Here is a 13951-nt window from a genome sequence, read left to right as displayed (position 1 = left end):
TTTTTTAAAGCAACAGGGTCTCTCTTTGTTGCCCAGGCTGGTCTCAAACTCCTAGGCTCAAGCAGTCCTTCAGCCTCAGCCTCCCAGATTGCTAGGATTATAGGCATGAGCCACTGCACATTGCCTGTAATAAGAATTTTGTAACCTCATCCAATCATGTGTCTTCTGTTTGCATGAAGTGGCTGAAACACCCAGCTCTCCCTGAGCCATGACAGCCACAATCCGGGTCCCTCCTGTTGTCCTTCCAGCAACACTGAAGGAGCTCATCTCACAGACGATGATCTGCTGGGCCCAGGAGGACCAGATCCAGGATGCAGAGCTGGTCCGAATGATGTTCAACCTCCTCCGGAGGCAGTATGACAGCATCGGGGAGCTGCTGCAGGCGCTGCGGAAGACCTACACCATCAGCCATGCCTCTGTAAGCGACACCATCAACCTCCTGGCTGCCCTGGGCCAGATCCGCTCCCTCCTCAGTGTCAGGATGGGCAAGGAAGAGGAGTTGCTCATGATCAACGGGCTGGGGTAGGTGGCTCACAGTTCCGTGCCGTTCTCTCTAGAGAGCTTTCAGTGGGAAAACTGACTTACCTTGATATACGGATGTAGTGGAATCAAATCATATTAAATCTTCGTGTGACCTGATTCCAGTCTCACTCCTCCTGGGGTCGTAGCCTTTGTACCCTAGAGATCCGACTACTCGCAGCGAAAGGCATTGCTGACAGAAGTGTGGAGGAATCTTAGAGAAAAGCAGTTATTGGGTTTTAATCTTTTGAAAATAGCCCCAGGGAGCCCATGGAAACATTTGGAGGAAGGGACAGTGTGTTCAACCCAAGACAGAAATTATCTGAGTGCTCTGAAAAACTGCCACCTCATCTCTCCCTTTTCTCAGGACTAGCCTAGAGTCATTTTTGTTACTTCATTGAGATAACTTTCCCCTTAACGGTAGCTCATGGCTCTCCCTTAGGAGCCATGTAGTCAAACAAATTCATAGCATTTTAGACGTCAAATGGATTTCCTTTAATTATGTACTGTAGCACTTCTGTTTTGCAGTTGAGAATACCAAGGTCCAAAAAGACTCACTAACCAGCCTACAGTTTTACTTTATTAGAATCAAGAACCAGACCTACAGACATCCTCCTACCTAACTTTTTATCCCACCTCCCTTGAGCCAGAAAACCAAAGGAGCATCACCAAGGTGCAGGAAAGGGACGCTCAGGATCCCTGGGAGGGAAATGCATGCATTTGTCAAACTCATTTTCAAAGAGAGATCTTATATAAATGAAGAGACTTTTATGGGAATAGGATACAGGTAGAGAATTATTATCTCCCCCAGCCTTCATAGTAGACATAGCAGAAGTGAAAACTGGCAGTTGCAGGTGGTGTTTCCTGCAACCCTCAAGAGAAGGGGAATGGGCCAGCCAGAAAGTAACCACCCAGCAAGGCAGTACACAGCAAATTACCAGGCTCTTTCTGTATTTTGACTTGCCTGCAGCTGTACTCTGTGAGTGTATATTGGATGACTTAAAGATGTAATTGTTCTTACATGTTAATGTCGTGAGTTTTTAAAGCCTATTGTCCAAAAGCTTCATTGGTATCTAAAATTATTACAAGAAAAGAAAAACAAGGGATGTTTCATAGGTCATTCGAAAGAAATGTTTCAAAGAGAAAGAGCAAGTACTTAGAAGTAGAGGAGCACAGAATATTTCTGTCAGCTACAATGGCCCTGCACATATATTCCACCTGACCTAGTGCCTTCTTCTTATTTTGTTCAGCCTGTCACTTTCATATTACTTCACGCCCTCACGTGTTTGTGTGTTCTCATCCCTGAATGTTCCTAGCCGATAAATAACCAGGTGCTGAAGACTCTCTCTGATCCTTACCCTAGAGACATAATGAACAACAAGGTGTTTTACCAGCATCCCAACCTCATGAGAGTCCTGGGCATGCACGAGACAGTCATGGAGGTGATGGTGAACGTGTTGAGTACAGAGAAATCTCAGGTAATGCTAAAAGGAGAACCTAGCCAGGACTTGTCCCTTGAGGCAGGAGCACATGAGGTGACTTGTTCAGAGCCACATGGCTGGTGTCCCTTTGCCTCGGTTTCTCTTCCAGGGAGAGGGAGGGACATGCACAGTGCCAAGAAGGAGCCAAGCGATGGGATAATGCTGCTGGATGGAATCCCATTGTGTAAGAGCTCTTGAAGCTTGGAGACTCTCTTCATTCATCCCACTGGGCTCTTCAGTTGCTAAGTTTACTTCCCGTATTCTGCAACCCTGCGCTTTCCAAGATGGAATAGCTCTGACTGCCACTTAGGAGCCTGGTGTGCCTTGTGCTGAGTCAGGAGAAGGCTGTGCTAAAGGAGAACAAGATCTCAGTAGTGATCCTGGCAGTGTTTCCCCAGAAGTGTTTGTGTTTCCTCTGTCAGCCCGGGCTCCTGAAGAAGCCAGGTTTCCTTGCCAGCTCCCCCATAAGGAGGCTGCATCAGGGGATCTCCTGTTGGTAAAGGGAGAGGAGTGGAGATAGGACACAACTGGACATTTATCCCAGCCGGGCTGGGGTCCTCCTCACAGTTAAACTGCTTCCACAGGCAGTGGATAGGGTATGGCTTCAAATGTTGGAAATTCTAGAATGCCAGGGTCCTAGGAAGGGTGATTTCTGGTGCAGTTTCATTAGCGCTACTGGGGAGGGGGACGGGTGTGTAGAAAGAACAGAAGCCAGGGTCATGTTCCTCATGGGCTTCCTTCTGATTTCTTGGGAAAGTGAAATCTCTCCAGAAGATCCCTGAGCACATGTCTGGATGCCTTAGCCAGCAGACAGATTATGTTTCTGAATCTTATTTCTTAGAGCATCCTCTGTAATATTAAAGGAGAAAATCAAGGTCGTCCTAGGATCCTGAGCAAGGTTAACACTGCCACCATTTATTGAGCATTGTAGGATCGAAAATAAGATTGGGCCCAACCTAGAGATACTGGTTACTTTGTTAAGCAGAAAAGCCAGGCACAGTCAACAGGAATGTAAGATGGCATCTTTATGCTGGACTGCATGAATCAAATGACAAGGGCTATGGAATCCCATAGAAGAGCAATTACCAATGACAAAAGTAGTCAGGGAAGACTCAGAGAGCGATGCCTTTCAGACTTGCACAACTATAGAGGCCAGCCTTGACCCAGGGCACTTGGGTTTTGATATACTGGTGGGCCTTGTGTGTCTACGATCTCCTGTGTCTGTCTGTCTGTCTCCCTCCTCTCTCTCTTTCTCTCCTCTGTCTCTCTCCTTTGTCTCTCTCTCTTCTCTCTCTCCTTTGTCTCTCTCCTCTGTCTCTGTCTTCTCGCTCTCTCCTCTCTCTCTCCTCTCTCTCCTGTCTCTCTCTCTCTCTCTCCTCTCTCTCTCCTCGCTCTCTCCTGTCTCTCTCTCCTGTCTCTCTCTCTGTCTCTCTGTCTTCTCTCTCCTCTCTCTCTCCTCTCTCTCCTCTCTTTTCTCTCTCTCTCTCCTCTATCTCCTCTGTCTCTCTCCTCTCTCTTCTCTCTCTTCTCTCTCTCTCTCCTTTCTCTTTCTTTCCTCTCTCTCTCTCTCTCTCTCTGAATTCTGTCCACTCCCTTCCTACTTGGAAACAACAACAGTCTGGTAGAAAAAGGTCATGCAATTTCATGTGACTTCCGAGGATGACGGATTCTTGTTTGACATCTGTTTCTCTTGGAGGAAAGATATTTCAGGAATTATAACTATCATTCAGTATTTTGGGGAGCTTATTCTTGGGTGTCCACTCTCTGTCTCTCCTATGAATCAGTCTTGAGAAAAAAAAAAGGAAGGAGAAAGTTCATTGTTCCAAGTGTTCACAGCTTACGATACTTTACCCATTTAAGACTCTGAGGTCAGAGTTTTCAGAAAGGCTTCATGATAGATTCTTTTCTCTGACACTTTCTACTTCTCCCTACAGATTGCATTTCCAAAGATGGTTGCTAGCTGCTGCCGTTTCCTTTGCTATTTCTGTCGAATTAGCCGGCAAAATCAGAAGGCCATGTTTGAGCATCTGAGTTATCTTCTGGAGAATAGCAGTGTTGGCCTAGGTGCGTAAATCTTCTTGTAATTTCCACATCCAAACTCGAAGGTTACACTCTGCCTTTGACTGCTTAGGAAATACAGGGAAAGAAGCCACATGCATGCTGTGATATTTGTAAATACTAGAAGAGACCCTGCCTGATTTAAAACAACTGAAGTAACGATGCCACAACGACGTCCTCCAGCATACGTAGAGATGTTGCTACCAGCCAACATTGGTGACAGATTAGTGTTGGCGTAGTCATACAGTTTTACCTCATCTCTCTTGGGACCAGTGGCCCGTGGTTTACAAAATGCCCCTGGGATTGCAGATATAGTCTGGGGGCACAGCTCTTCCCAGCCCACTCAGCTGACCAGGGAGCAGTGCTGCTGAGACCAAGATCATGGATCCGATCTCGTCTTGGCAGGCTGGCTGCAGGCTGCATACCTGTCCATCAGCCTCCCAGCAAATGCTTTCCTTAGCCGGGAGGCAGACTGGCCAAGAGCAATCGTGAATAAACAGTGTAAATCCACCGCCACCACTAGAAAAACAAGTCAATGCATATGTCTTACTCGTTGTGCTGAATATAAACGAAATGAATTTGTGGCATACACAAATACTTCCACTTGAAAACTGAAGTTTTCAGGGGTTTTTATTTCTCAAATGCAACCTCAGGTTACTAACCTTTTTGTAAAATGCCACCTGAAGTTTTTCTTAATTCTAGCCTGAGAACCAAACAAACAAGTCAAAAACAACATTGGTGACCTGGTGAAACTATATGAGCTAATGCTATTTGATGCTATTTTTAAACTCTAGGTGGTAGCCCCAGAAATACCCAAGTTCCACTGGGCTTTGTTGGTCAAGTGGCGTCTGATATGGGGACCTCAAGAAGTTTTGTGTTAGAAAAAGCACTTGGAAATACATGGTCCGGGCTGGTAGTGTGGACCGATTTTCTATTAATTCGTATTCGTGGTCATGAATGTGGGGAGAAAGGCTAGCTAATAGCTGTTCTTAACTCAAGTGGACTGTCGGGTTGGAGAACGGTCGTGTAAACCAGGTTTCAATGTGTTTGCTGCCCTCTCCTGTCCACTTGTATGCACTGCAGTCTCAGCTCAGTGCCGAGTGTCTTCCTCTGTCTGTCCCTTTCTTGCTAATTTTCCCGTCCTCCCTCAGCCTCCCCGTCGATGAGGGGATCCACCCCGCTGGATGTGGCAGCGTCCTCTGTGATGGACAACAACGAGTTAGCGCTGGGCTTGGAGGAACCAGACCTGGAGAAGGTAACTGGCCTTGGGGAGGCAGTGTGGTGCTGCTCTCTTCTGCCTGTAGTGCAGCTAAGCTAAGGATAAGCAGACCACGGATGGAGTCTCTGTCAGTATCCTCATCTTGGTGGGCTTGTAGGGAAAGCGTGGAAGAATGTGAGTAACCGGCAGCAGCACAACGATTACGACCAAGGGATCTCCTGTGAGCACAGGTAGCCAACTTCAGAGACATGATATGTGGGCACTGGTGTTCGTGTGTGGAAGCCCAGCCTCTTTGGTCTACATGGAACATCACCAGATGCCTGTGGTTCCTAATAAAGTTCTGTGTAATTTATAAATTTATGAATTTACCTATGGAAGGAAGCGACATGGCAGCATACTGTATAATCAGAGTCCTTTCCATGTGCAACTGAGGCAAACTGAACTGCCCTCCGCTGGGGGTGTGAATGAAGCTCCTGGTGGTGGCGATGGTTGGGGCCGCCTCACTACACCTTTTCCCCATCTCTTTCTTTCAGTGATGTCCTTGACCGGAGGGCTGGCAGGACTCAGTGTACGACTTTCTGAGTGTGGGGAGAGCAACCTGGGAATGGGAGGATGGTGGGCGGTGTAGAGAAGAGGGACATGGGCAAGTCACAGACAAGTCAAAGGTCATCATTGTGTAGGGGGTTTGGGAGCACGCGGAAAAGGGCACCTGAGCCTGCCTAGGGGATTAGCAAGGTCACTCAGAAACACTGGTGACCTGAGGGATGAGTAGAAGCTGATCAGCCACGTTGTTGGGTGATCCCAGCATGGCGTGCTGGGGAGTAGGAGACTGGATATAACTGAAGCACAGAGTGCCTGGGGGATGTGGTAAGAAGGAGGCAGAAGCAGTGAGGAACTGAACTCTATGCTACCGTTTCTATTAGAGAAATTCATGCCCATGCACTCTGCCAGGCTTTATTCTGAAAGCTTCCCGCAGATGAACTCACGTGATCCTCAGATCACGCCCTTTCATTATTGCCTGCCAGTCACGGGCAAGGAAGTGGAGGCATAAAGAGATTGGGTGGCATCCTCAGCGTCGTGCGGATAGTCAGTGGCACAGCCAGGCATCGAGAGAGTGTTGGGCTCCTGAGGCTGTGCTCCTACCCATTTTGTTACAGGAGGTCACCGTAGAGCCAAGAGTGGTGGAAACCACTGGAGCGTGTTAGGCAAAGGGCCAACACGGTACGATTCGTATGTTAGAAAACACCCAGTTTCAGTAAGAAGAACTCATTGGAACAGAAATAAGTCCTGAGACAAGGCGGGGAGTTTATGTGGTAATCAAAGCCCAAGCCTGTGCTGGCTTCAATTAATGTTGATGCAGTGGGTGTGAGAAGTGTTTGAAGCCAGAGGACCTATCTGTCAGAGGACAAATGACAGCCATGAATTCGATATCAGTTCAGCCCATGTTTTCCTCTGAGGAGTGCAGGAGGTAGAGCAGATCTGAGGAGGCCGGCCATGAGTCTGGGTTCTGTCAAGTTTAAGGAGCCCCGAGGCTCCCAAATGGCAGTGCCAAGTAGGGAGTTGACTGCATGGCAGCAAATCTCAGGAGAGCTCTCTGAGCTGCAGAGGGAGTGCACAGACGGCGGCTGAAGCTCTGGGGGTACATGAGGTGACTCCGGCGGCTGGTCTGGAGCAAGAAGAGAAGCATAGCCAGGCCAGAGCCCTGAGGACCGCCAGCATATTTAAGGGAGTCACCGAGGAAAAGGCACCAACAAAAAACATGAGGAGCAGCCAAGAGGATGAGAAAACCTGGAAAATGTAGTGTCTGAGAAGCCGAGAGGAAACACTGAGAAATAAATACGTATTTTTTTCTTCCTGTCATGTAGTGAAGGTGAGTTGGCTCAAAGAAGACAGGGTGAGGAACGAGAGAGAGGGGACGTCTTGATGAAACGGTTATGGCAGCAGATGGCCTTCCTCTAGCTGAGGCAGCCGCACAGACCACATAGATTTACCGCTCACGAAGATTCTGCTGTTTCAGGCCTTGGCAGAGAATCATTGGCCAAGCTGCAAAACCATGTCTGATCTATTAAGATGAGATGATAATTACCCACCAATAATTCATTGACATTTTTGAGTTAGTAAATTCCATTTCAAATGCATTCAACTGATAATTACCGAGGGCCTATCATGAACCAGACAGACAAAACGCCCGTGTTTATGCAGCATAGTTCTAATGGGAGGAACTTCTGTTGCAGTAAGAGGATATTACTTTGCTGGGGCTGCCATAACAAAGCACCACAGGTTGGGTGACATAAACATCAGAAATTATTTCCTCACAGTTCTGGAAGCTCAGAGTCCAAGATCGAGGTGTGGGCAGATTTGGTTTCCTTGGAGGCTTCCCTTCCCCGCTTGCAGATGGCCACTGTTTTGCCGTGTCCCCACGTGGTCTTTTCTTTGTGTGCACGTATCCTTGGTATCTCTCTCTGTGACCAGATTTCCTCCTCTTTAAGGACATGACCCCAACGACTCAGTTTAACTTGGTCACCTCTTTACAGCTCCTATCTCCAAATACAGAAACATTCTGGGATACTGGGGGTTAGGGCTTCCACATGTGAAATTTGGGGGAGACCATTTAGCCTGTGACAGAGGGGTTCCCTTTGAGTTGGTCATTTTATTTTGTTCTTTAAAGTATTTTGAAATATCAAAGAGACATTTTCAGAATAATATTTTGAGGTGGCAAATAAATTTAAGTAAAAGTATTTTTATTATTTTGTCAGATTCAGTAAATATTTCCAGTGGACTTATAAATCATTATTTTCCTTATAAATCATTATAAGGAAATGATGAGTCCCTTATAAATCATTAAGTTAAAAGCAGGAATCAAGGAAAGAATCTATTTACTGACCTTATCAAATATGATATTTATCAAACAACCCCATTACATCATAGAAGAACCTTGCTTTTTAATATTCTTTTAAAAGAGGGTAGACGCCAGTGGCTCATGCCTGTAATCCCAGCACTTCAGGAGGCCAAGGCAGGTGCATCATTTGAGGTCAGGAGTTCAAGACCAGTCTGTCCAACATGGCGAAACCCCATCTCTACTAAAAAGCAAAAATTAGCCAGGGGTGGTGGTGGATGCCTATAGTCCCAGCTACTCAGGAGGCTGAGGCAGGAGAATTGTTTGAACCCGGGAGGCAGAGGTTACCGTGAGCTGTGATCGTGCCACTGCACTCCGGCCTGGGAGCCTGGGTGACAGAGCGAGACTCCATCTCAAAAAAAAAAAAAAAATCTGTTAAAAGAAGTCCCAGTCAATATAAGTTAGGGTTAACTTTAATAAGCCCTCCCAGCTGCAAAAGGAGTAAGTGAAAATGACCAGACCAGAGGGAAGTGTTAGGTCCTGTAGGCCTGTGTTGTGAAGGATACCAGCTACTCCTACATACGCACACCAAGACTCAAGCACCACGCCACTGTCAGTGCCTTGCATGAGAGCTTCCATCAATGCTGTGTCTATTCATGGTCTCTGCTTCTAGTGGGAGAGACCTCAGCCAAACTCTATTATTCATACGTTTAGATGACAATAAATAGCTCAGTGTTTCAGGTGGTGTGATGATAACCCATGCTTGTGTGAAAAGCAGCTGAATGCGTGCGTCTTCTTTGACAAGGCAATACCACAGGGTTTTGAACTCCATATTCTATTCCCAGCCCCAGTTCATCTTTTGAAACCACGTTGCTCAGCAAAGACATGGAGCCTCCCTTGGAAGAAGTCAGATGTGATGAATACAGGCTAGCAAGCTGGGAGAGGGGAGAAATGGGCACTTGAGGAAATCTGTAAAGGGGATGAGGTTTGCCACACCATTTTCAAGTAATTGGGGTGGCTTAGCACACTGCCATAGACTTTATTCAGCCCAGTGTCAGGAAATTACCCAAGTTTGGTTCACAGGAAAGAACAGCAAAGGACTGCTATGCTGGGATTTCTCCCTTCTATTGATCACGACAGAGATTAGATCATTTAGGATTGAACAGTAGCCCCACCCCAACACATATACATACATACACATGCAAACACACACACACACACACACACACATACACACTGTCTCTCTCTCATGGGCAATTATAGCAGCCTAGGAAATATCTACACCTGCAATCTTGAAAATTCTGGCCTTTATTGATGCTTCCCTGACATTTTAAAGACAAAATCAAATCTGAACTCTAAACAGAATATTATCTTTACTGGTTTAAGAAGGAAAAAGTGTGGTGACAGATTCTTGCTGAGTTTTGCCTTATTTTTATTATACTTGCAAAACAGAATATTTGACGTCAGTAAATAACTGATTCATTGAACAAACATTAATTGAACAGCTACTATGTGCTAGGCCCCGGGGGTTAAAAAAATTGTTAAAAACACCATCCCTGACTTTGAGGATTTTGGAGCACTGTGGATTCTCCTCTTCTCTGTGTATACATAAAATATGAAAGGTGAAATTAGAATAGCAACTGCATTTTAAACAAGGTGTATTTGCCAGGCTTTTTGCCTGATAGCTGCTGAAAAGTAGAGCAGAATCTAAAATCGTCTATAAGATCCTAGCACAGAGATCTCACGATGAGTGTCTAGTAACCTGGAAGCAAAGAGACCACTACCCATCCCAGTCTTTAAAGGATGAGGATCTCTTTTTCTGGCCATCCCAACCTTAACATCGTGGCTTTTGACTTTGGACAGCTGTTGTGGATGCAGAACTAGAGTAGACTCCCCTGATTACTCAAGGACCCACTCTGGGTCAATCAGTGACTGAATATTGTGGCCTTGCAATACCGTGGCCAAATGAACATGGGCGGCCCCCAAAGGGCCCTTCTTTTTCTGCACTGTTATCTCCCCAGAGGTATGCTAGCTAGGCTTATTTTAAAACGACAGCTCCCTCTTGCCAGAACTGGAAAAACCAGGAACTGACAGTACATGGTGTGTTCCTACATAACAATGATAATCAATCTTGTTAATTACTTGGAAACAAAAAAATGAATTGGAGACTCTTTCTAGCCTCTAGGGAAATGGAAGCCTTTCAGTTCTTAAAATTTCACAGGCCTCATATTCAATGAAAAAAAAAAAAAAAAAAAAAATTGAGCAGTTCTTTTTTTGTTTCTTATATATGTGTAAGATTTATTTTTAGATTTTATTTTGTTAAAATATACAAAATACATATTTTACGATCTTGAAATTTTTTAACTGTGTATTTAACTGTATATGTAGTATTCAGTACTTTTGTAATGTTGAACTGTCACCATCATCTATCTCCATAACTCTTTCCATCTTGTAAAACTGAAATTCTAGACCCATTTCACAATAACCTTCCATTCTTCCCTCCCCTCCCCCAAGTCCCTGGCAACCGCCATTCTACTTTCTGTCTTTATGGGTTTTACTACTCGAATTACCTCATAAGAATGGAATGGTACAGTATTGTCGTTTTGTGACTGGCTTATTTCACTTAGCGTGTGTCCTCAAAGTTCGTCACATTGTAGCATATATCAAAACTCTGTTCCTGTTGAAGGCTGAATATCCCATTGTACGTATATATCACATTTTGCTTATTCGTTCATTCATCCATCAGTGGCCACGTGGGCTGCTTCCACATTTTGGCTTTCAATTATTTGGGGGTATATACCCAGAAGTAGAATTGCTGGATCATTAATTCTGATTTTAATTAATCTGATTTAATTAAATCAGAATTAATTTAATTTAATCAGAATTAAGTAATTCTGATATTGATTCTGATTTTAATTTTCTGAGGATCTCTAGCACTATTTTCCACAGTGGCTGTACCATTTTACATTCTCACCAGCAGTGCACAAGAGTTCCTCCTTCTCCACATCCTCAGCCAACACTTGTTATCTTTTGAGGTGTGTTTTTTAATAGCCATCCTAATGCGTGTGAGAGAACACTTTTGTACTGTTTCTGGCAGGTGGTGACCTACTTGGCAGGCTGTGGCCTGCAGAGCTGCCCCATGCTTCTGGCCAAAGGATACCCTGACGTCGGCTGGAACCCCATCGAAGGGGAACGCTACCTGTCCTTCCTGAGGTTTGCTGTCTTCGTGAACAGTGAGTCCCACATTTTTCCATACCTTTTATACCCAGAATAGCATGATCATGGATACGTACAAGGAAAAGGATATCCTTTCCATTGCTTCTGATCTAAAAATAGGGGTTTGGTGGCTGGCAAGAGAAATCTCCGGGAGAATCACAGGGGTTTGGTGGCTGGCAAGAGAAATTTCAGAGAGAATCAGGCCAGATAAAGATAAAGAGTAGAATCAAGTGAACACAGCACTGAGCATTAGTCCTAGATCCAGCAAGAAACTCACTGCCCGAGGTTGGACATGTCGCCTCTCTACACTGTAAAAGGGGACCTTATGAATATCACAGTTGATACCTCATCTGTTTCACAGAGCTAAATGCATATGTGCATCTAGATCCCTGGACTGTTTGTTGGATGGATGGATGGATGGATGGATGGATGGATGGATGGATGGATGGATGGGTGAATGAATAAAATCAAGTATAATTGAGTAGCCGTAAAAGATAAGTAAACTCCCAGGAGAAAAAAATTGCTATAGCAACCCTAAATGTTATTCTTCATAATACAATCTACCTCCCATTTATAGTGAATTCCAACACTACCAGAATTCTTTAGTTGCACTGGAATGATATGCTGAATATTATGTAAAATAAGTGGGGTACTTTCTTGAAAATGAGCCTTGTCTCCTAAGAATTTTTGTTATAATACCAATTCACTTGTATTGACATTATACTTATAGTCCCTCTGTCTTCTCTCAGTTTGGGGTTCCAGGCTAACAAATTGTACTAAGCAGGTTAGGTGATCTCAAAGAGAGATTGCAGCTAACACACAATCATGCTAATTGTTCTAGGTATAAGAATTTGTCTCAAAATATGTTGACATAATGTGATCATTATATTCCCAAGTGCTTTTCTTATTGTGTCTCTACCCTCCCATTTCACCTGCTTACTTTTCTTCAACATACTAAGCTATACTATTTATACTACTAAATATAGTCTTAATATTTAAATGTTTTCTTTTCTCCTTGTCCTGGTTAGATTGCAGGCCTTGAGGTGGTTGTGTTTTATTCCCCTGGGACCCACCCAGCCAACTTCCTAACCAACTCTCTCTGCTTCTCTCCGTGTATTCATCACTGCATCCTTCTGTATTTATCACCAGCTTTGTTAACCTCCATTTTCTTCTCTCGAGGGCAGTTTTAGAGTATCCTCTAATAGCCTGGTTCACTTTGTATCCAAATCATCACATGTCCAGAATTAATGCAGAGTTAATGTAGGAGTAAAGCAAATTTGTGGGTGTATGAACTGGATTTTCAGAATTTATACAGCTCACCAAATTATATAAATAGATTGTTTGCAGATAAATCCGATCAAGCCAGGACCAATTTATTCATCTTGGTCACCTTCACAGTCAAGATCAAGAGCTTTTTGAGTCATTTTATGAGACCATCTACCTGGATTGTGTAGGTAAAGGAATCCACTGGCTCTTGTTCTACCCAGACTGCCTAAATTCTAACACTTGCTTTTGTGGGTTAGGTACACCCATATTGAACTAAACTCTGCACCAAAATATTTGGTCCATCCCTTTTGTTTTCAGGTTATTTTATATCTTTTCAATATATTTTTTGCATTACAATTTTATAATGCAACAAACTCTGGCAAAATGACCCATCAATACAAACGTTTGTGGGTTTTAGTTTAATGTTTATTTTGCCTCTGTAATAGTGTTATGTATATAAAGTTTCGATGCCGCAAAAGAAATAGCACTTGAATATAAAATTTTCTTTTTAATTCTCAGCAAGGCAAGGTACTTCTATAGAAGGGTGCGCCCTTACAGATGGAGCAATGGTGAGCTCACATTTGGACAAGGGAGGGAAAGGGGTTCTTATTTCTGATGCATATGGCCCCTGCTGCTGTGTCATTCCCCTATTGGCTAGGGTTAGGCCACACAGGCTAAACTAATTCCCACTGGCTAATTTAAATAGAATGACAGGGTGAGTGCTTTGGCGGGAGTCAGGACAGAGCAGGGAGCAGGTAATTGGAATGAGTTAGGGTGGAGCAGATGATCAGAATGAGTCAGGGTGGAGTAGATAATCGAAAAAGTTTGCTTTATGAGGAAGTTTAAAACTGGAAGACAAAGTATTGGACATACGGACATACTAATTCTTTGAAAAGAAATTTGGAACTCATATCTAACAATAGCCATGTCTAGTTTTGGCAAAGGATGTCGGCTTCTTGCAAAGAATTTTCAGTCTTTTAAGGGGAGTAGACATGGACAGAGATCACTACAATAAAAATAAGTGGAGTAAGGCAGGGAGAGAGCACTGAAGGGGTTCAAGAGGGGAAACTTACTGAGGAGATCAGAAAAGGCCTAATGGAGGAAGTGATGTTAGAGATAAGCTTTGAAAGGTCAAGTTTCCAAATACATAGATTCAGTTGAGGAGCAGCATGTACAGTGGCTCAAAGGCCAAAGCATGCTGCGCTTAGGAAACCTAATGCTCTTGTTTAAATGTGTCCCCTAAAAAGCATGTTTTAGAAACAATCCCGTGAGTTGGGAGATGGGGCCTAATTGGAGGTGTTAGGTCATGAGGACCTAACACCTCCTGAATGGATCAATGCCCATTATAAAATGGCT

The 13951-nt window shown here is 44.2% G+C and overlaps 1 protein-coding gene across 1 annotated transcript in view; it reads left to right on the top strand.

Annotated features, from left to right (window-relative positions):
• RYR3 (ryanodine receptor 3) overlaps positions 1-13951 on the top strand; it is a 400958-nt gene that overhangs the window by 218607 nt on the left and 168400 nt on the right. The window contains exons 38-42 of the mRNA XM_011932727.1: positions 249-522; positions 1883-1997; positions 3935-4064; positions 5210-5313; positions 11211-11346. Of these exons, the coding sequence (XP_011788117.1) occupies positions 249-522; positions 1883-1997; positions 3935-4064; positions 5210-5313; positions 11211-11346 (759 nt within the window). The remainder of the gene's footprint in view (positions 1-248; positions 523-1882; positions 1998-3934; positions 4065-5209; positions 5314-11210; positions 11347-13951) is intronic.

Source organism: Colobus angolensis, unplaced genomic scaffold (genome assembly GCF_000951035.1).
Source record: "Colobus angolensis palliatus isolate OR3802 unplaced genomic scaffold, Cang.pa_1.0 Scaffold97, whole genome shotgun sequence".
NCBI lineage: Eukaryota > Metazoa > Chordata > Mammalia > Primates > Cercopithecidae > Colobus > Colobus angolensis.
The sequence above is the reverse complement of the archived record's forward strand: the minus strand, read 5'-3'. Positions and strand labels throughout refer to the sequence as shown.